The sequence below is a fragment of the Schistocerca piceifrons genome, chromosome 1, assembly GCF_021461385.2.
Source record: "Schistocerca piceifrons isolate TAMUIC-IGC-003096 chromosome 1, iqSchPice1.1, whole genome shotgun sequence".
NCBI lineage: Eukaryota > Metazoa > Arthropoda > Insecta > Orthoptera > Acrididae > Schistocerca > Schistocerca piceifrons.
In genome coordinates, this window is record NC_060138.1 from 845300378 (window position 1) to 845324122 (window position 23745).

Here is a 23745-nt window from a genome sequence, read left to right on the forward strand (position 1 = left end):
GGATGATGGTAAACTTCACTGTTCAAGAATTCACGTCGTTCCTTGTTTGAAACTAAACACATACTTTTGTCCAACGCAGTACCTGCTTAAACAGATTGAATTTCAGTTCAGGCACAAAAAGTACTCCACTAAGCACTGTTGCCCCGTTCCATGCATACAGTTCCACAGTACCATGCCAAATTTTACCACCAAGTTTACTGTTACCCACAGTCACTTTCATTGATCTTTGCACACTGTCAGGTTTCTTAACCAGTTCTCTCTTACTGCATATATGCTCTCTAGCTCCTGTATCAATGAACCAATAATCTTCTAGGTTAACTCCTTGACTCACACGCAAAAGGCATTTATATCCTGAGCCTTTTTTGCCTTCCTTCGACTTCAACAACCAGCAATATGACTTCAAATGGCCTCTTTGCTTACAATAATTGTAGCTTCCCTTTTCTCTCTTCGCTGTATTTTTGCAATCCTTTACAAATTGGTGCTCCTTGCCACAAACATAACAAGTAATTTTTTTCTGCCTGCTTACACTGTCCAAAGCTGCCTCCTGCTGATCAGACATTGTTTCTCTCTTCTTCAATAAGCAATCTTGAACTTAATTCGTTAAGTGTTTGCTTCTCAAAGGGGACAGACTCCCATCCTGAAGAGAAATATTGATATCTCTCTGGCAATGACATCAACAACTTGGTTATTAAACTTCCTGGCAGATTAAAACTGTGTGCTGGACCGAGACTCGAACTCGGGACCTTTGCCTTTCGCGGGCAAGTGCTCTCCACTATAGAGTGAAAATTTCATTCTAGAAACAACCCCCAGGCTGTGGCTAAGCCATGTCCCCGCAATACCCTTTCTTTCATTAGTGCTAGTTCCCCAAGGTTCGCAGGAGAGCTTATGTAAAGTGTGGAAGGTAGGAGACGAGGTACTGGCGGAATTAAAGCTGTGAGGACGGGGCGTGAGTCGTGCTTGGGTAGCTCAGTTGGTAGAGCACATGCCCGCAAAAGGCAAAGGTCACGAGTTCGAGTCTCGGTCTGGCACACAGTGTTAATCTGTAGAGCGAAAATTTCATTCTAGAAACAACCCCCAGGCTGTGGCTAAGCCATGTCCCCGCAATATCCTTTCTTTCATTAGTGCTAGTTCCCCAAGGTTCGCAGGAGAGGTTCTGTAAAGTTTGGAAGGTAGGAGACGAGGTACTGGCGGAATTAAAGCTGTGAGGACGGGGCGTGAGTCGTGCTTGGGTAGCTCAGTTGGTAGAGCGCATGCCCGCAAAAAGTCCCGAGTTCGAGTCTCGGTCTGGCACACAGTTTTAATCTGTAGAGCGAAAATTTCATTCTAACTTGGTTATTATTAGTTTCTCTGAAACCCCTGCTTTAACTTGGTGTTGATTTCTCATATTTTCGTCATAACTGCAACCACCGAGTTAGCACTTGGAGCAAGAAAATCCTTTACGGAAGTAGGTGGATGCTCACGGTTGACTCTTTCTCATACTTTTTTTTAGTTTAGTCCACATGCCAGTGATGTATATGAAATTACATGAGCTACCTTCATCTGCATCACAATAAGTACCTTGCCTTTACGTCTTTATGCAGTAATGTTTTCTCCTCGCATTCTTTCTGTTTCGGAGGCTTAATAGCTATGTCATTGATAATATCTAAAAGGTTTTTTTCTCTGAATGTTACTTCCATTTGGAATTTTCACACAACCCAATTGTCCCTTCCAGACAACTTCAAATACTTACGCGTTAATTGTTCCACTGTGTCATGCCAACACTATGACGGTAAAGTCAAATTTTCTATTACTAGCGGTATCACCAAAAAACTCTGCCACTACACTACACTTATTCACCTGCGCCTATAACCTGTAATCAGGTGCAGTAAATGAAGCTCTATTGTAAGTCTGTTCGTACAGACTCACTCAAAATTGTAATATGTAACTCAATGGCAGACGACAATAATGCATACAGAGGGTAAAGAAAATTAAAGAACACTAACATTGTGCCACTGACACTTACGTCATGTGTAAATCACCTCTAGCGTTTCTGTAAGCTCGCAACATACAATCTGCTGGGGTACATGTATGCCTGCACGAATTACTTCAGAGGATGCATGTGCAACATTTCGTTGTCTGTGGGATTACTGCTTCTTAGCCGGATTTAATAAGAGGAACTATGAAATCTTCTTTTGAGGTTCTTTGGTAGGCAGCTTTGACAGGGCGATTGAGAAGGGTAAATATTGGGAAGATGAATGGTTGAAGTCAGTTGACATGGATGGTGCTTTGTCTATAACTTACTTACCCAATGAGATAATAGAACATATCCTAGAAAGTGAATGTTTAACGGCGAAAGATTTATGCAACTTTGAAGCAACATGTACCAAATTCAGAAACCTACTCATCAACAACAATAAGCTGTGGAAAATCAAGTTTCATCAATCGTGAGTACATCGCTTCGGACTGTAATAGATACCAATTTTTGGTAATAAAACTCAAATATTTAGTGAAGCAAAATATACTGTCATTCAATTAAGAAACACGGGTGCTGATTTTCAGTCCTTAAATTAGAACAGGTCTTATTTAAATAGTGTTAAAAGATCTATTTTTGTACTTGATTCACAGTATTTTTGTTTTCCTGCCCGTTGTGTAATGAGTAAGTCAAGGAATGATTATATTATTTTCCCCACTTAGTGCAGTGTATTTACGTGTTAGTATGATTGAATGTGAGTGCAACAATTATACATTTAGTGATTTTGTAGTTCCGGCACACACAATGTGTTTAACGGAGACGTATGTCGTGATGTTAATGTATTGTTTGATGAGCTGCAATAATGCAGCGGTATTTAGTAAAAGCGTTTTCATCATTCGCCGGAATTTAGAGGCGCAGAATAATTTGTATTGCAGAAATCAGTGATACACGTCGTATAGTGGAAGCAGCTAAACTATACGGAAGAGAACTAAAAATGACACCATTCCATCATTTTAGTCACCAAATGGCCACATTGAAGTTGAAGAATCGACAGTGTTTTGAATAATTTGATAAAGTTTTCTTTGGGCTGAACGGGGCTTGTAATTTTATCATAGGGTTCCCACGCATCCTCCTAGTAACATTTAAATTTTATAATATTGAGTGGTCACAAGTGACAAGCAAAAATTATTTATTTAATGTAGTTTTACCAGCGAAATTCCACTCATTATCATTCTTGCACAAATTTTAGAATTTACAAAGACCTCTAGGAAATCGAATATTATCTGCACCATCACAGTTTGTTTTGTGATATTAACATTGTCTTTTTGTTTTGTAGAACTTAGAACACTTTCAGAAATCAAAAGTTCAGCTGATCCGGGATATCGGCTTCGTTCTGTGGTGTAACTCCATTATAGTGTGTGATATCGTAGATATGCAAACAGGAAGAGAACAGAACAGTGACAAATTTTTGGCATCCTTTATTTTTTGCTATATATATTTTGATAGCTGGCCGATTTTTAGTGTAGCCAGAGGACTAGGCGAAGTGGTATCAAAGGCTTCAGTTAAAATAACTTCAAGCTATCAGACTGTCTAGGAGAGTTCGAAGTCTGCCCTGAAGAATAAGTTAAGGAATAATATGACAACACTTGTCAGAGAAGAAAATTTGATCTTGACAAGCTATACAGCTTGTAATTCAACTCAAGTACTGTCGGATCATCACTGAACTACGTCAGAAGATGATGTTACTGTTCTGTTTGAGTACTTTAGGATTATCACTGTCATATCACAGTCCAAACACTAGACGATTTGCTCATATGATTGCTATTGTTGAATGTCTTGAAACAGGAACTGGAAGAACCTATCAATTTTTGGAATAACTCCAGTAAATGCGTTGTGACATACTGAAATACAATTGGTGTAGATGCATTCAGATCTGCTGAAAGGAGAACTAGGTGTCACAGAACATAATCTAGTGGAAGAGATCAATAGCATACTTCTTCGAATTGCAGGATTTGTTATAACCTTCAGTATGCCAAAGAAGCATAAGTATCTTAAGGCAGATTTTATTCGGATAATGACAAGACCTTTCATCCAGTAGATAAAATGCGATTGGGATGTGAATTCTCCATTTGATAAGATTCTGAGAGTGCTGAACCCAGCGGTTAGCTTGGCGTTGAACTGTTACATTACCTGAAAATAGGTAAGTGAGCAACAACTTTTGTTATGTGAGGCTACAACAGGCTGTGGCATAACTCCATCCAGCTGCATCCATATCGAGTGTATTTCACTGGTTTAAATAGAAGCCAGTCTGCCATTTCAGATAATAGTAGAATGAGTGTAGTGTATATTTTTAATATTTATTTTGATCGTACTTCTCCTTAAAATAGAAAGTGAGCAGAGTTTTAACTGTCAGTGATTGGTTGATACCATATTTTGCTTGAGCACTCAACAATGTACTCCTGCATATTTAAGATTCAAGAAACCCCAAATGTGAAACCACGTTCCTAATAAAGTCTATGGCACTTGAAGTGAAGAAATTTTTGGGTCTGCGCATTTGTTAATCTTGAGCTCTCATAGTGATTGTTCTGAATTTTGGGATAGGTTGTAAATTTATGAAACAAAAATTTTTATAAATTTCACCTTTAAAACATAACATTTAAATATTTTAACTGTATTCACCCAAAATTATTACCTAAGTACTGATGCTGATTTAAGCTCTCTAATTATGCAACAATTCATAGAGTTGAACTGATAATATGGTAGCTTCTATTCAGTGATGTTACATTGTTGTCAATATTACTTTCTTCAATGGTAAAAAACATAAGGTTGTAGGATTAAATTATATTTAATGGTATCTGTGAAATTTTATAATGCCTGGTTCTTGTGAATCTTGTGTGTAATTAGTGGTATGTGTGTGTGAAGGTGGCCACGACTTGTCTGCAATTCGAAACGGCACTATGTTGCTGATTGGAGAACGGAGTTTAAAACCAGACTCCACTTTGGGTGGAAGGTTAGACAACTGTTATCACAAATGTCTGCAAAGTTTTACAAAAAGGAGGACATTTCTCATGCACAGCTGTCAGATTTTTGGGCTTTGCTGGAACATCATCCACATGCTTATCCTTTCATGATCAGTGAACTGATGCTGATACTGTATGACCATAGTGTGTAAGTAGAAAAACATTTCTGTAGCTAATGTAGCCTTAGTAATTATTGACATGGTTGATTTATATCATTGTATGCACTATACATAAATGAATTTAAAGTAACGAAAGAAATTGTGCTTTGGAGTTATTGGGCTTGATGTTATACGATTGCCTTGCATATTTCCCACTGATAAGTAACTTTCATATGAGTGACAGGACACACTAAATTAAAAAACAGCCATCATAGACATCTTGCACATATTGTAAGTTACCGTGTACTGAATTTCTATTACAGTAGCACAGATCTGACTTTGAAGTACTATGCTGAGAAGGTTACTCGCTTGGTACGCCAAGCACATTTGACTAAGAAGTGGAAGAATTTCATTGCATTACCTCCTGAGCGCCAGATCCTGGAGCGTGGGGCAACAATGGTAGCACAATGGTGTCAACCTCTTATAGAGGTCAGTAGTTGAGTTCTTCATTTAATAATATAAATTAACTCAGATATTATTGTGTAAACAGAGGTGGACACAAATGTCTGAACTAATATAAATTTCTGGTAGACGCATTAATTTCCCAAGTTTCTTACTAAGAACAGATGAGCCCTGCAACTGTCAAAACTATATAGAGTTGCACCGACCTAACTTAAAATTGCAGTACCACCCATCGGCTTTGACATGTGACATCATCTGTCTGGCAGACACATCTGTTTTGAGCTTGTACAACCTGGCAATCATGACATCATTTGTTACACCATGTGAACACACACAAATAATGCGAAAAATGTTTAATAGCAGAAATAACATGGAACTAATGGGACAACTGTGGGAATTAAGGGGTTTAGACATACTAAATGTATGAGAATCCTTATAATGAAGGTATACTAAAACAAGTAATACAAAAATTGAGATGAAATCCTCAACAAAAAAAAAAAAAACAAAAAACTGAATATTGTGAACTTCAACTAAGAAACTCGCCCCCCTCTTGTCCACCCTCCTCCCAGCCTCACACAGATCACTAAAGGAAACAAACTAACAACTGTTTATTAAATCTGTATCCAGCTAACCCTAGCCCCATAAATACCAACCACTGGCCTATCGACACAATATCCAAATGAAAATATAATAAATAAAAAAATTAACATTTATAATATTTTTGTCAAAACACACTTACATAATAATTACATAATAATTCTGCCCCGTGTACATGTTCTACTACACTAGAGATGCAGCACCTTTTCTCAATGTCATTACTTCACCGTGCCGTTGACACTTAAAAACATTCTGCCGTACCATACAAATGCAGAAAATTGCTTGTAGAGGCCATATTGTTGCCCATAGCAACATAAAAATTATAAATTGTGAATTTCATCATAACATCCATAACTAGTAACATAGGAAAAGCAAACAATTAAATTTCCAGCTAATAACCACACAGTGAACTTCACAGTTCTGAAACCAAAAACAAATGAGTAGCCAATAACTAATGACATGAAAGTAACTCTCTGAATAAACCAACAAAAACAAACTTCCAGAACACAGCAATAGGCAGTACTAAGTCAATGTTTCACTAACATTATTCACTTAAAATTTTGAAACATAGACATTCAAATCTAGTGTGGACCACAGATGATAAAATGTCATATTCAAACATGATGCATTTGAATTTGCCACACAAACATGTAGTCATGTAACAAATCATAGCTAAGTCGTGCATCAAAGCCGATGGAGGGTACTGCGAACTTAGGTTGACCCGTTGCTTCTCTCTTGCTATTCATATTTCTTAATCAAAAGTCCTTATAAAAAAGTTTATTATGTGATTGGTAGAAATACTTGTACGTTGTTACCTGATGTGTGCATGTTCAATTTGTCTTGAAGATTCTCTCTCTCTCTCTCTCTCTCTCTCTCTCTCTCTCTCTCTCTCTCTCTCTGATGCTTCCACCCCCCCCCCCCTCCCCGTATTCTGCACCACCTAGGCAGCTCTGTGTTTGAGTACTAGCTAATTGCTTGTTATTTTATGAGATACATCCCTGGCCTCAAAGGTTTCTATTTAATGCTGTTGCTTTTAGTTTTTTTTTTTAATTTTAATTAATATAAGAAGTCATACTTAGCAATGGCACATGTTTAAAGCCATATTCTCATGACTCTAAAATGCAATCTGAGCTACATCAGTCATTAACACTACTGTGTAACTGCAAACAGCTTGCCTTCTGCCACATGTGGGCAGACCATGAAGTTTCCCAACTTGTGCTACCATTTGTCCGTAAACAACATCCTTACTTTATGAGAATTTATTTAAAAAATATTTAAGCCTTAGATTTTCATAAACATTTTTATAGTTAATTGAGGCTAATTAATGAGAACAGGATACAATGTTTTAAGATTAAGTTAATAGGTAGTATGGGGTGAGGCATGTGTAGAAAGAGATGATAATGTCAAACTTATTTTGTGGTAAATTTGTGTCAGTATTTGAAAATTGCTTTCCTAAAAGTTATTAAAAAAGTCCAACTAAGGGAGTTAAAATGTCATGTAAGAGGAAGAAGGATAAAGACCAGAAGAAGTCAAGATCCAACATCACTTGCATACTACAAAAAATACTGTAGCATTTAAAGGAAAGTCATCAAAATAACCAGAAGTATGCATGTCATGACAGAAATAAATAATGCAGGTAATAAGATTAAAACTGTATGCGATATTGTCGAATTACACACAGGACAACCAATCAGTATACAAGATACCATAACAGTTAAGCTAAATGAAAATGTTGTGACCGATAATTCCCAAGTTGAGAGTACTTTTAACAATCACTTTCTAAATGTAGCAGCAAAAATAGAGAAGATGTTGAGGTTTGGGAGGAATGTAGATAGGGTGTCCTCACCCTCGATACAGATCACGAAAATGTCATCAGTGAATTGAAGCAGCTGCAAGATCTGGGATAATGGGTGGTTAGGACGGATTCCTCTAGGTGGCCCATGAATAGGTTGTCATGGGGTGACACCATGTGGGGTCCATAGCTGTATTCTGGAACTGTTTGTAGGTGATGCCTCCAAAGGATAAGTAATTGTGGGTGATGGTGTAGGGCACCTAGCTGCCCTGCACTCTCATCACGTCACCTCCATTTGCTCCCACATACGCAGCACTTCATTATCTCCTACTCCTACTATTCTATCCCTCCCGCTCCATGACCCAGCCTCCTCCTTACCCCCACCACCTGGTTGTTTGTCCCATCATGCACTTCTTCTTGCAGCCTGACTTCAGCAGCCAGAAACTGTGTGTGCGTTTTTTGTCTGTTTCCAATGAAGGCCTTGGCTGAAAGCTTACTTTGTGACAACGTTTTTGTTGTGCCTGTCTGAATCTCCGCATATCCACTATATCCTTTTTGTAATATTCACATCTCATCCTGGATTTTCCATTGTTTGATTTTAACAAGATAGAAGAGGTTGACAGTGTTAAATTTTTGGACAAACCACTTCATAGTAAATTAATTTGGGAGGAGCCTACCACAGAACTGCTGGAGTTCCTAAACAAACCATCATTGGCAGTGAAGGTGTTATCAGACGTATGGGATTTTTTATAAAAAGAAATACTAACAGAATTCACGTACTTTCAGTACATAATGTCTTGCAGGATCATTTTTAGGACAACTCATCATGCCAAGCAATAATTCTCCAAGTCCAAAGACCTGTAACACAGATGATTTGTGGTGTGAACTCAGAACTTGCTGCAGTGGTCTGTTAGAGAAACAGGGGATACTAACAACTCCTTCGCAGTGTATTTATTGTGTAATGAAACATATCTTTTTCTTTTTCGTACCAACAGGTTAATTAATGGAATTAATACTATAAATTAAAAAAAAAAAAAAGACTTACAAGATTTACATTCATGTTCTTTGGTCCAAAATTGTGTCCATTAGTCAGGAAAACACATTTTCAATAACTTGTCACAGCCATAAGAAGTTGTTAAAATACTTGTAAAGCTCAATTTAAGAGAAGCCTCAAAGATTTAAGGATTTATCAGTGGCCATCTACTCATACTCCTGCGCGCGTGCGCGCGCACACACACACACACACACACACACACACACACACACACACACACACACACACACACACACACACACACACACACACACACACAAAAAGCGCAACTTGCACAAACATGGTCACTGTCTCAGGCCACAAGAGTGCAGCTGTGACTGGGTCTGACGAAGCAGCAATCTGCTGGGAGGGGGGGGGGGGGGTGTTGATAGTAGTAAGAAAACGGCAGGATGAGGTGGAGAGGGATGGCTGATATGGATGATAAGATACTAGTGCTGCCTGGTGGAGTGTACAGGGACAGGATGGGGCTGTTAGGTGCACCTTCTTCAGTGTTGACATCCACATCATTAGTACCTCTGTCCACATCAAGCATTACCAACCACTAGCAAATCGCCACTTGGCCAGCTGCGATCCACCTCATACCAAGAAGTCCCTTCCATATGGCCTAGCCACCCATGGTTCTTGCATCTAGGGTGATACAGGCCTCTCCATACATGCAAAGGGTTTCGTGAAGGCATTCACAGACCAAAATTTCCCTCCCAATCTTGTCCAGAATCAGACCTCCTATGCCACATCTCTCCAGTCACTGTCTTCCACATACCCACTGTCTGTCCACAAAGGAGCACTCCTCTCATGACTCAGTACCATCCAGGTCGGGAGCAATTGTATCGCATTCTCCCCCAGGGTTTTGACTACATGTCACTGTGCCATGGAATGTGGAATATCCTCCACACTATCCTTCCCTCCATTCTCAGAGTGCTATTCTATCATCCACCAAACCTACGCAATATTCTTTACTGTCCCTACTCTGCCTCGGCTTCCAACTCGATGTTTTATGGCTCATATCTTTGCACTAGACCTAAATGCAAGACCTGTCCCTTACATATTCACACTGCCACCAACTCCAGTCCTGTCACAGGCATGTCTTACTCATGAGAGGCAGGGACACCTGTGAAAGCAACCATGTGATTGACCAGCTAAGCTGCAACTGCAGTCTCCCTCTCCATTGGCATGACAACCAACAAGCTCTGTCTGCATGAATGCCCACAGACAAACTGTGGCCCAGAGACAGCTGAACTATCTGTTGCTGAACATGCTGCCAATGTTATATGCTTCACTTTGACTGATTCACAACCCCCACTATCTGGATTCTTCCTACCAACCATAGTTTTTCCAAATTTTGTGCAGATGAGAACTTTCCCTACAGCATATTGTTTGTGAAGCCCCTCTGGCCTAAACCTTTGCTGGTCTGTCCCCACCTATCTGTTTGTTCCCCTTTGAGCTCCCACTCCAGTACTACACGCATTATCTATCCCACCAACACACTAAAAGGCCTTCCCTTTCCCACATTTCTCTCCTTTTTCTTCTCCCCTTTCCTCCTGACTCCCCCCCCCCCCCCCCCCCAATGCCCCTCCCGACACAGCATCTAACAGCTCTATCTTGTCCCACCAAGTCCCTGCATGTACCACCTAAAAACAAAGATGATGTGACTTACCAAACGAAAGCGCTGGCACGTCGATAGGCACACAAACAAACACAAACATACACACAAAATACTAGCTTTCACAACCAACGGTTGCTTCGTCAGGAAAGAGGGAAGGAGAGGGAAAGACGAAAGGATTTGGGTTTTAAGGGAGAGGGTAAGGAGTCATTCCAATCCCGGGAGCGGAAAGACTTACCTTAGGGGGGAAAAAGGACAGGTATACACTCGCACACACACATATCCATCCACACATATATAGACACAAGCAGACATATACAGAGGCAAAGAGTTTGGGCAGAGATGTCACACAAAATACTAGCTTTCACAACCAACGGTTGCTTCATCAGGAAAGAGGGAAGGAGAGGGAAAGACGAAAGGATTTGGGTTTTAAGGGAGAGGGTAAGGAGTCATTCCAGTCCCAGGAGCGGAAAGACTTACCTTAGGGGGGAAAAAGGACAGGTATACACTCGCACACACACATATCCATCCACACATATACAGACACAAGCAGACATATACAGAGGCAAAGAGTTTGGGCAGAGATGTCAGTCGAGGCGGAAGTGCAGAGGCAAAGATGTTTTTGAATGACAGGTGACGTATGAGTGGCGGCAACTTGAAATTAACGGAGCCGGGTTATCTGGATACTTCCCACTAACACCAACCTATCCGAACTCCGGAGATGGGAACTTGCTCTTCAATATATCCTCTCTTCTCGTTATCCACCAGGCCTCAATCTCCGCTAATTTCAAGTTGCCGCCACTCATACCTCACCTGTCATTCAACATCATCTTTGCCTCTGCACTTCCGCCTCGACTGACATCTCTGCCCAAACGCTTTGCCTCTGTATATGTCTGCTTGTGTCCGTATATATATGTGTGTGTGTGTGTGTGTGTGTGTGTGTGTGTGTGTGTGTGTGTGTACCTGTCCTTTTTGCCCCCTAAGGTAAGTCTTTCCACTCCCGGGATTGGAATGACTCCTTACCCTCTCCCTTAAAACCCAAATCCTTTCGTCTTTCCCTCTCCTTCCCTCTTTCCTGACGAAGCAACCGTTGGTTGTGAAAGCTAGTATTTTGTGTGTATGTTTGTGTTTGTTTGTGTGTCTATCGACGTGCCAGCGCTTTCGTTTGGTAAGTCACATCATCTTCGTTTTTAGGTATATTTTTCCCATGTGGAATGTTTCCCTCTATTAGAACTATACTGTGTTGTACATTTACATATTCTATCACACATTTGTTATTGCTTCTTAAATGAAAATGTTTCAGATTTTTGCCTTTTTCCACAACTGTGAGTTTTATTTCACTTATGGATTGTTTAAGGAATGTTAGGATAACTTTTTCTTTTAAAAGGGTGTTACGTATTCTTGTTTTATGACATGTTCTTTGTCTTTGAGGATCTCCTCATTATGAATGTATGGAGCTAAGTATACTTAATGTAATATGGGCTGAAATGTGATGTGTTGTTGCTATCAAGTTTGTTGATAGTACACTCGGGTGAAAATTTGAAGCATGTTTTTGTGATGTTTTATCTATATTTGAGGGTATTGTAAGAGAAAATGACATGGCATGAAATGGTGAGGGATGATCCTAATGAAGGAATGTCCAGGGGTGCCAAGACTTTATAACCTGCTGAATTGTTGATCAAACAGTAAATTTTAGCTAACTGTGGAATAATCATTAAGCACTGTGGTAAATGAAATAGTCATCTGCAGCTACGAAAACTACTGAAGTAAAACTAGAGTTCACATACAACAATATTGGAGTTGGGAATTTCATCTGAGAAATCCTGAGCAAACCATTATGATGAAACAAAGTTGGTCCCCTATATTTGTCGCCGCTATTTAAACAAGAAAGAGTTCTCTCTATATTGTACGCCATATGTAAAGTGTGTTTTCATTGTGCACCATGGGAGTGTATTTTAGTGAATGTAAGACCAGGAACATTGCATTATTCTTTTAATAAATGTGTTGTAATGTGTAATCTTGAGGACTGTTTTATACACATATATTTTTAGTTGAATTTTTAACTCACTTTAATCAGATAGTTATTTGACTGCATTTTCTGTTATTCATGTTCTATGATTTACATTGTAATACAGGTTCCATACCAGTCTATTGCTACACAGCTTGATTCAATAGCTGCTCGTGCTAAAGAAGTATTGCAAGAAGAACACCCGAATCATCCCCTTTTATCAGCATCTGTTGAGGACCTGCACCGTTTCCGGGAGTGCAATATTCCAGATAATCAGTGGAAGCCAAGTGAATCACAAGAAGTCCTCAGTGCTGTATGCCATGTTCTGTTCCAGGAGATGGGATTCCATGGCAACAGTACAATGTATTATTCTGCAGATAATTCTTACATTGACAAGGTAAATATTTGTGGTTTTTCCTCACATGCAAAAGGCTGCAACTCAAAAATTAAAGGTGCAAATTTAGAGAAAAGTGGTTTGCTCCAGTTATGATTGGTGAATTTTGTGTGCTCACAGTTACAGTTACTGGTCATTATGAAACATTGAATATTTTGGTTATAAATGTTAATGTGTGTTCCTAGAACCTGTTGAGAGGGGAGAGGACAAAAAAATATATTTTTTTTAATTGCTCTTTATTCTAAAGCCTTTTCATCTCTAGAATCAAATAACTTGAAATTAATTTGCAAAGTCTATTGGTAAAATGTAGCTCAAATTAATTACCTTCAGCAATTTGCTTAATGATGCTTTGGCTAATTCTCCATTAAAAAAGGAAAAGATTAAGATGTTCTGCTTTATGAACTGAGTCTCTGTTAGACCACCTAGCTCTCAGCCATGTTGCAAAAAAGGCAGCAACTCAGCCATAGAAATTTTGTCTTCTGCAATTTGTTGGGAATATTACACAAGAGAGATAAAGACTGCATGCCAAATAATGGTGTAAGTATTTCAGCCTGAAAGTGTACTCATTCGTTCATAGATTCTTTCATATTTTGTGTTCAGTCAGTTTCATTGTGAAAGATATCTTCAGGGATGTGGACACATTAACTACTAGCTACTTCTATCAAATATAGTAATGACAAATTATGACCAGTGCTGATCTTACACAGTGATAATTATGGGAATTACTGCTAGATTACTTTGTACATGCTTATAAATACTAGGAGAACAGCTTTGAAAGAAATGTACTGCTCTTCTGCCTATTCTGCTCAGCTGTTTTTTATCTAATAGTTCAGACAAAGCATTTATGCAACGTAGACCTCTACAATCCAGACGCTCCTATGTAGTGCGCAATTGACCACTGCATGTCGTGAGGCAGACCGCCCATATAAAAAAGAGGCCGAGAGTATTGTGTTTCCAATAGAGAAGCAGTAATAGAATATTGGGTCAATTAGGAGGTCTCGGTAACTTTGAATGTAGATTAGTCATTGGATACCGTCTGAGCAACAAATCTGTCAGCGAAACGTCATCCCTTCTAAAGATGTCAAAATAGACTGTTGGTAATGTGATTGTGAAGTGGAAATGCAAAGGAACAGTTGCAGCTAAAAAGAGACCAAGCAGCCCTTATACACTGGTGGACGGGGACTGCCAAGCATTGCATTGGGCGACTGAAAAAAAAAAATTCCATGTGAAATTGGCTAAAGGAATTGCTTGAGAGTTCCAAAGTGCTACCAGCAATCCAGCTGACACAGAGACTGTAAAGAGCTAAAAGGAATGTGGTACAATAAACCACAAATTTCTATAGTTGGTGCTAAGCAACACGAGATGATGTCAAGAATGATGCCACTCGATAGTGGATGACAGGAAAAGTGTGATTTGGAGCGATGAACTGGGCAATACCCTGTGGCAATCGAATGGAAGGGTTTGGATTTGGCAAATGATTGGATAACATTACCTGCAATCGTGTGTAATGTCAGCAGTGAAGTATGGTGGTTTTGGTGTTACTTTATAGGAGTGTCCTTCATGGCTGTGATGTGGTCTGTTTTTAATATTATTAAGAAAATGCTAAATGAGGAAGGATAAGAACACATTTTATAATATTGTGTGCTGCATATAGTAAAGAAACAATCCAGAGATGATGACTGTATCAGCATGACAATGCAGCCTGTAATAAGGCATCTGACCGAGCAAGGTGGCACATTGGTTAGCACACTGGACTTGCATTCGAGGGAATGATAGTTCAAACACGCCATCCTGATTTAGGTTTTTCGTGATTTCCCTAAATCGCTTCAGGCAAATGCTGCGATGGGGTCTTTGAATGGGCACTGCAAATTTCCTTCCCTAGCCTTTCCTAATCCGTGCTTGTTCTCCATCTCTAATGACCTCATTATTGTTGACGGGACATTAAACATTAATCTTCTCCAATAAAGCATCTGTGGAGCATTGGTTTGTGGATAATAACATTCCTGACATGGACTGGCCTCCCCAGAGCCCCGACCTGAACCCAGTGAACCATCTTTGGGATGAGTTAGAACGTCAACTTCGCTTCAGATCCTGGCATTGGGCATCACTACTTTTTCTGGCTTTGGCTGTTGAGGAAGAATGGGATGCCATTCCTCCACGTATATTCAGACACTTAATTGAAATGCTTCCCAGTAGAGTTCAAGCTGTTGTAAAGTTGAAGGGTGGGCACACCCCTTGTTAATGTCTACTACTAGATAGATGTCCAGATTCTTTTTATCAAATAGTGTGTATACTGGTAAAGTCAAGATCTGCTCAGTACATATCATTATAGTTAAATGAAATTTTACAATCAAGGGGCTAATTATTCTCGTAAATTATAAGGCTGGCTAATCAGATATTCTGTTACTTCTTTTTTCGATATTTGGGTGTTTCAAACTTCCTGCCTGATGTATACAGCAACCTTTTGTGTATACTTTTGCACCATAATATAAAACTGTATTCGGAACACGAAATACAGTTACATGATCTCTGTTTTTATTACTGGTATTTAAGTTCTGAATTGCAGCTTTCAACTTATTCACCAGAGGCTTTGAAGAGACTACATAAAAAGTTTGGTTATGAACTTCATGCAATATTCTTACTGCAGATTTCTGTAAAATGGTCTTTGACCTTAATTATAGTGCCCAAGAAGAGTATTCCTGTGGGCATTGTTGAGCGAAAGTATGCAACCTGTGCTAGCAGCCCTACCAGCAGGCAACAGAATGGGATATTTCTTAGTGGAAACAAATCAGAACTGAGCTTTGTGGTTAACTTATCCACCTGTGGTGCCACCTCATTTTATTATTATCTGTGTTGAAAAAAAGGCACTATTAGCACTGTTAAAAGTAAAACATTCACTGGGGCTTCATGAACATCAGGGAGCTGAAGTGAAGATTGGGAAAACAAGGTTGTGGAGTTTTATGGCTGCTCCATTGTGAAAGTTCATGGTAATTTCTCCTAAGGTGGACAGCCACTGCCCAAAAAATGGACAGTTGAAATGACAATTGGTTATGATGAGTCACAAAGCTGCTGGCGGGTACACAGAGGGCAGCTTGTTCATTGGAGAACAAAGATTGTCAGTCTAAATTTAAAGGTCACTGTGAAGATACAGATCACCCTTTCTCGAGAAACTCTAGCATTATTTAGAAAAACTATAGCAATGTTAAGAATTATGAGGGTGAAAGAATTATGAGGGTGAGGAAAAATGAATTGCAACAGAAATACTAACAAGGGAAATTAATGATGCTGAATGCTTAAACCCCTCAAAAATGCACTTAGAATACAAATCACTCATCCCAAAGACACTGGTATGAGCCATTTGCAAGCAAAATGAAGCTGTTGTGTGCTAGTGCCTGTAGGCCAGGCCTGGTTACACTGTGACAAACTTCAGACAGACTGGGTCTGCAGGCCACATGTGGACCTGGCTCAGCCTGTTGGCTTCACTCGTTCCTTCGTGGAAATACTTGCTACAGTGCAACATTTTGTTAAGTATTGTGGTATGGGATTTTTCAGGCGAGAAAACACTCTTTGGTCTGGGAGAATTGTCTTATCAGCACCGTTCACCCTCAGCTATTTGTTCATGGAATGATGGAAAGGAAAGTTCCTGTGCACCATAGCGGAGATGCTGAGTCGCAGATAAGCACAATAAAGAGTGTCGAGTGCCCGCCCCCCCCCCCCCCCCCCGCCCTCACACACACACACACACACACACACACACACACACACACACACACACACACACACACACACACACACACACACTCTCAGGCAATTGAAACCACACTGCAAGTGGCAGTACCAGTGTATGATGGGAGTGGTGACTGGGTGGGGGTAAGGAGGAGCCAGGTGAGGAGAGGGGAGGGATAGTATGTGGGATGCGGGGTGGGCAGACAGTGAAGGGCTGCATGTTAGACGAAGGGCAGGGGAGAGGGGGAAGTAGTGGCAAAGGAGTAAAGTAAAAAGACTGAGTGTGATGGTGGAATGATGGCAGTGTAGTGCTGGAATGGGAACAGGGAAGGGGGCTGGATGGGTGAGGACAGTGACTAATGAAGGTTGAGGCCAGGAGGGTTACGGGAACATAGAATGCATTGCAGGAAGAGTTCCCACCTGTGCTATTCAGAAAAGCTGGTGTAGATGGGAAGGTCTATATGGCACACTGTGAAGCACTCATGGAAATGAAGGATGTCATGTTAGGCAGCGTGTTCAGCAACTGGGTGCTGCACTTGTTTCGTGGCCATTCATGCGGACAGACAGCTTGTTGGTTGTCATGTCCACATCGAATACAGCTCAGTGGTTGCAGCTTAGCTTCTAGATCACATGACTGGCTTCACAGGTTAGCCCTGCTTTCGATGGGATAGGTGGTGATTGTGACTGGTCTGGAGTAGGTGGTGGTGGGAGAATGTATGGGACAGGTCTTGCATCTAGGTCTATTACAGGGGTATGAGCCATGAGGTAAGGGGTTGGGAGCAGGGGTTGTGTAAGGATGGACGAGTATATTGTGAAGGTTTGGTGGACAGAGAAATACCACTGTGAGAGGGTTGGAAAGGATAGTGGGCAGGACACTTATCATTTCTGGGCACGGCGAAAGGTAGTAGATACCCTGACAGAGAATGTAATTCACTTGCTCCTTGTTTACCTTTCGTCATGCCCGGAAATGAGATTTTCTGTCCACTATCCTCCCCACCCCGCCCACAGTGGTATTCGCTGTCCACCAAACCTACACCATCCTTACACAACCCCTTACCTCATGGCTCATACGCCTATAATGGACCAGTTAGAAGACATGTCTCGTATATCCTCCCATCACCACCTATTACAGGCCGGTCACAAACAGCACCCATCCCATCAAAGGGAGGGCTACTTGTGAAACGAGTCATGTCATCTACAAGGTAAGCTGCAACCACTGTGCTGCATTCTATGTGGGCATGACAACCAACAAGCTGTCGATCTGTACAAATGGCCACCGACAAACTGTGGCAAAGAAACAAGTGGCTCACCCTGTAGCTGAACACACTGCTAAACATGATATACTTCATTTCAATGATTGCTTCACAGCCTGTACCATACGGATCCTTCCCACCAACACCAGCGTTTCTGAATTGTGCAGTTGGGAACTCTCCCTGCACCTGCAATACATTCTATGTTCCCTAACCCTCTTGGCCTTGACCTTCATTAGTCACTGTCCTCACCTATCTAGCCTCTTCCCTGTTCCTATTCCAGCACTACACAGCCTTCATTCCACCACCACACTCAGTCTTTTTACTTCTCTCCTTTTCCACTACGTTATGTTGTGTTGTCTACATCTATTGTTGATGAAGGCCTTAATGGCCGAAAGCTTTATTTATTTATGACAATCATTTTGTTGTGCCTGTCTGTGACTCAGCATCTCCACCATATGGTGAGCAGCAACTTTCCTTTTCCTAATATTGTTACACTCCATCCTGGATTTTCTGTTGTTTGTTTGTGGTATGAAGCATGTTAACAGGTCTGATTACTATTTGCACTAAAAGAGGCACTCTAGTGATCTGTCATCGTAAGGTTTTAAAAAATTTATTTGAATTACGAAATAAAGGGATGAAAATTCTCAGCGTATATAATGCAACTGCATAGGTGACAGGTATTGCAGAGTTGTTATGAAACAATGTTACAATACCAAGTAGAAAGAGTTTAAAGAATTAGCTGACAATGAAAACAGTGTTTGACAAAAAAGATTCATTGTTCTGTACACCAAAAAGCACTTTGTGATAAATTTGCAGGCATGCAGCACTTGATGAAATTAGTGATATGAATAGTAAAGTTTTCATAATCACACTCATTGTTATACTGTCAGTTGTAGCCATTTTCAGTGGAGTGGAATATGGAGATTTTATATATTACTGAAAAGTACATTGGTCAAGTGAAAGGGCATGTCTCAAATTACTTTTAGATTTAAAATTCGATGTTATTGAATGTGTGAACTAGGAAAAGAGTGCAGGAATGAAAAGTAGAATTATTAGAATGGATTGGAAATGTCACATTTAAATTGGACTTGATTGCACACTGCCTATAGTAAGACATAGCAAGGTGAAAAATTTCTTACTGATTTGATGACAGCAAATTTAAAGAGAGAATTCCATTATAGAGCAGAGACATACTGGAAAATGCATTCCAGTTCATTTAACTTACTGTCATGAGGTGAAAATGTGATGTTTAAAGGCTTTATTGTGGCCTTGAAAGAATTAAAATAATAGTTTCGTGAAAATTTTGGGGTCGCTGCCATTCTGATGATGGCTGTTTTCAAGGTTTTTTTTTTTTTTCTGTTTTCAAGGTGTTTTTTTTTTTTTTTTGAGACTGTTTGCTGTTCCACTTGAAGGTGTCCCTGTGGATTGCAGATATAGCTGATTGACTTGCTAAGTAATTCCGATTTTAATGACAAATCCTTTTGCATTAAAACTGTCCACATTGCTTTTCTCAGGTACAGTTTCCAATTCTCCATAATGAGGTTGCAAATGTGGTACAATATTTTGAGCAACATATTTGTGTGAAAGACCTTTTATCAATTATGAAACCATATTAATCATACATGACAACCTGAGAGAAATTGCCTATGGCTGCCCATATCCCGACAGTTTGTACCAGATAAAAATTATGTTATGCTTTCAGTTCACTGAAAATAATACTGAAGATCTTTTTTGTTTGTGACCTATGTTGTGGAGGATGTGAAGTATAAAACCAAGTTGTGCAGTGCGACTGCATTGGCATTTAAATGGTCCTCCCCCCCCCCCCTCCCCCCCGCCCTCTGCTCGAGCCCCTCAGGTTCAGACAGCATGATATGATGGTGGGGAAAGTATGCAGCAAGGCTGAGTGCTACGACACTCATTTCGGGCATGACTCGTGAGCCAAATTCATAGCCATGCCAGCTCTAGACGGTGGCTTATTGTACCTGCAGTGGTGAGTATTTACTTAAGTTGTGTGGATAGTATACCTGCAGTAGGAGACCATATTTTGGAGTGCTCAGTTGCGGATTAAGAGTAAAATGAGTGTACGCCATTAACATGATGTGAATTAATCTCAAGAATGTTATCAGAATTGTAGACATAGAGTTGCAATGTGCTAATTATGGAAATGTAATTGGAATTGGAGTCACGGGCCTGGAGTTCATAGTAGGTTATTAGCATATACAACATACAGCTGAACATCAAATCCTTGATTTCAATGGCTGCTTCACAACCTGGGCCATGTGGGTCCTCACCTCCACTACCAACTTTTCTGATCTGTGCAGATTGGAGTTATCCTTACAACACATTCTCCTCTTCCAGAATCACCGTGGTGTCAACATAAGAGTATTTACGGTCACCACACCTTCCATCCAACAGTTTCCACACCCTTTTTCCTATCAACCCCTCCCAGTTCATGTCTCCTCACTCCCATTGTACACCATTCTCTGCCAATACACCCACTGGACTCTTCCTGCTGCTTCAGTTACACAGTTCATTTCTGGCTGGAGAGAGTGGTCATGGTGCATGATGCTCAGTATGTGACAGTATTACATTGTTTGATTTTGCCTAACAGCTTTCCTTCCATCCCACAACCCAGTGATGTTTATTTTGTTATTACTCACTGTCTGTTCATTATCTTCCTTCCTGTGTATTTTAATTGCTTTCCAAACTGAAATTGCTCTGATGTCCAAGCAACACTGAACCAACAGTCTCGTCTACACTCAACACACCACTGTGTGACAATGTGGGTGGTCAGGGCAGTATCTCTGCCAGCTGATGGTCATAATTATTCCTATTGATCACATTTCTTCCCTCGTCTTTCTCTGTTGTTGTGTGTTATTTTCCTCTTCTACCTGTGCCACACTAATTTGCGAATGTTGCCTTAACCAATTTCCCCCACCCCTTCTCTTTCTCCTCACTTATCCCACCCTGCACATATTCCCATACTTCATCTGTTCTGCCACTTTTACTACGTTTTTTATGAATTTGTGTCTTTTTATGTATCTGTATGTATTTTTACTTGTCGTTTTGTTATTCCGTCTTCCCTCACAACTGCTACACCTTCATTTGCCCATTTCCTAAATCATTTCCTGTTTCTCCAATGCCATCCCTGCCTCAGTGGATCCCTTTTCTATGTTTCTGCACCAGTTCAGAAGAGTATTCCTTCTCCTAGCTAAAATAATCATAAATCTTGTTCTTTAAATCTGCTTAAAGCATGAATCCCCAATGGCCTAGCTGGATTCCACCCTTCCTTTCACAATGACCTTCACCTTTCCAGTTTCTGCCAACCCTGTCCCTCGCAAACCTGGTTCTGCGAAAACACATCCATGACCCAGGAATCCCAGAACTTTTTCTGCTCCCTCTGTAAGATACTGCTGCTCTGTAATCCCTACTACATACATCCCATCTCTGAGTCCCGTGTTCTTCAGCACCTGGAAGAGCATTCTAGATACCACCTCCATAAGTTATTCAGCCTGCTGACATCCTACTGCTGCCTTGAGGCACCATTATCCAGTCCCTATCCTACCCATAGTGTTCCTCCTCATCAACCTCTCATAACACCTGCCTAACTGACGTTTTCAACTTGCTGCTTCCCCAAAACTTTCTACCAATACTCGACTAAATCCAGAGCTGAAACATTCCCAGAATACTGTTGTTAACATCTCCACCAAAATCTTCAGCCCCACAGAAGTTTGTCCTATCCAGAGGCCTGACATTTAGCCTCATACCCAAGGTTAACCATTTTGGACTTATAAAACATCTACTTCCCTTCTCCTAACCCCTGCAATAGAAACGCTTCTCTGCCACTAGTCCCTCCATCCAAAGCCAACCTAATTCCAACAATGAACCCCACCTCTTCTAGTTCATACCATCATCCAGCTGTGATCCTCTCCCCTCACCCCCACGTAACCACCCCCTGGTCACGTTCCAGCAATTTCTTACCTCCAACTTGGGCCTCGCTGTCCTTCCTCAAGACCCTTCCTAAGAACACTTAAGCTTCCAGAAGAAGAAAGGACAGCCATACACAGCCTCGGAACAGATACCGACCTGATCATTCTACCTGTAGACAAAGGTTCCACTACTGTCATTATGAATTCCCGTGATTACCTGGCAGAAGACCTTAGCCAGATGTCTGAGTCCACTGCCTATAAACTCCGTCATAGTGATCTCATTCCAGAAGTATAACATAAAATTTCCCTCCTCATACAACACAACCCCACATACATGCTTTCTACATGCTCCCCAAAATCTGCAAACCCAACACTCCTGGAATTGCTATTGTAGCTGGATATTGTGCTCGTTCTGAAAACATTTCGGCCCTCATTGCCCAATACTTCCAACCAGTTGCCCGAAATGTAGCCTCCCATGTCAAGTATAAGAACCACTTAATTCACAGACTCTCAGCCAACCCCATCCCTTCACCTCCTGTGTCCATACTCTTGCCACTTCCATATACACGAACATACACTGTGTCCATTGTGTTGCAACTGTTGAACACTACCTTTCCCCGCATCGTTGAGGCTACAAACCCAGTTCCTCATGCCTCGTACACCTTAACAACTTAATTGTAACAGAATACTACTACTCCTTTGAAGTTTAGGTATACAAACAAATCTGTGGCACAGCCATGGGCACCCAAATGGTACCCTTGTTGGCCAACCTTTTTATGGGTCATGTAGAGGAAACCTTCCTAGCCTTCCAAAATTCCAAACACCTTGTTTTCATGATCTGATCCTGTTTAACTCGGTGTGCAACATTCCTGGATGTTGACTTTTTCATCTGTGATGGTTCCATCCACACCTCTGCCCACATTAAATTCACCAACCGTCAACAGTATCTGCATTTCAACAGCTGCCATCCATTCAATACCAAAAGATCCCTCCCATACAGCCTGGCCATCCAGGTATGTTATATCTGCAGCGACAAGAACTCCCTTGCCCAGTATGCTGAGGGTCTCTCAAAGGCTTTCGTAGACAGACACTATCCCCCACACTTAATCCGCAAACGATTTCCCAAGTCATTCTCACACACTCCCAAATTTCCCACCACCCCCAAGAACCAGCTACGAAGGAGCACTCATCTCGTCACCCTAATACCACTGGGACTGGAACAGTTGGACCACATCCTTTGTCAGGGCATTGATTACCTATCATGATGCCCTAAACTGAGGGACATCCTACACAAAATCCTTCCCACCTCTCATGAAGTGGTGTTCAATCATACACAAGGAAGTATTCTGATAACCTGTGCTTGTTGAACCTGTCTGGTGTCTAGTACAGACCTATGAGTCCCCATTCTGTGAGGTGGTTTCTCTGGAAATAGTTTTCTGTGGTTGTCTGTAAATAACTCACATGAAACAAAAACTTTTAGAATCCATACTCGGGAAGGCCAGTACCAATTTTTATCTGTATCATGTAGGTAGATGCTTTTTGTCATTAAAAAATCACACATTGTTGTCAGAAATGACAAAAAATGAGGTACTGTATTCTCACAGTAAAGAATTATAAATCTATTTTTAATTGTACTTCAGATGTTTACCATGATTTTATATATGAATTGTTATACCTAACTGCAGCAAAACTTTCATCCAAAGTTGGTGTTTCTGAAATGTAGTTATCTCCTAGGTTTTTTCAGTGCGATGAAATGAATATTGTATAGGATGTAGAACATCCAAAATGCACATGAGGTGATGAACTGCAGCTATAGGGGAAGATTCTCATCTGCTCGACGTCTTTGATGTTTGTCTGTCTT

At 40.6% G+C, this 23745-nt stretch overlaps 1 protein-coding gene across 1 annotated transcript in view; it reads left to right on the forward strand.

Moving 5' to 3' along the window:
* Positions 1 to 2185: 2185 nt before the first annotated feature.
* LOC124791085 (F-box only protein 21-like) overlaps positions 2186 to 23745 on the forward strand; it is a gene marked incomplete in the record, with an annotated part of 67862 nt that continues 46302 nt past the window's right edge. The window contains 4 exon segments of the mRNA XM_047257833.1: positions 2186 to 2423; positions 4874 to 5119; positions 5393 to 5558; positions 12710 to 12979. Of these exon segments, the coding sequence (XP_047113789.1) occupies positions 2254 to 2423; positions 4874 to 5119; positions 5393 to 5558; positions 12710 to 12979 (852 nt within the window).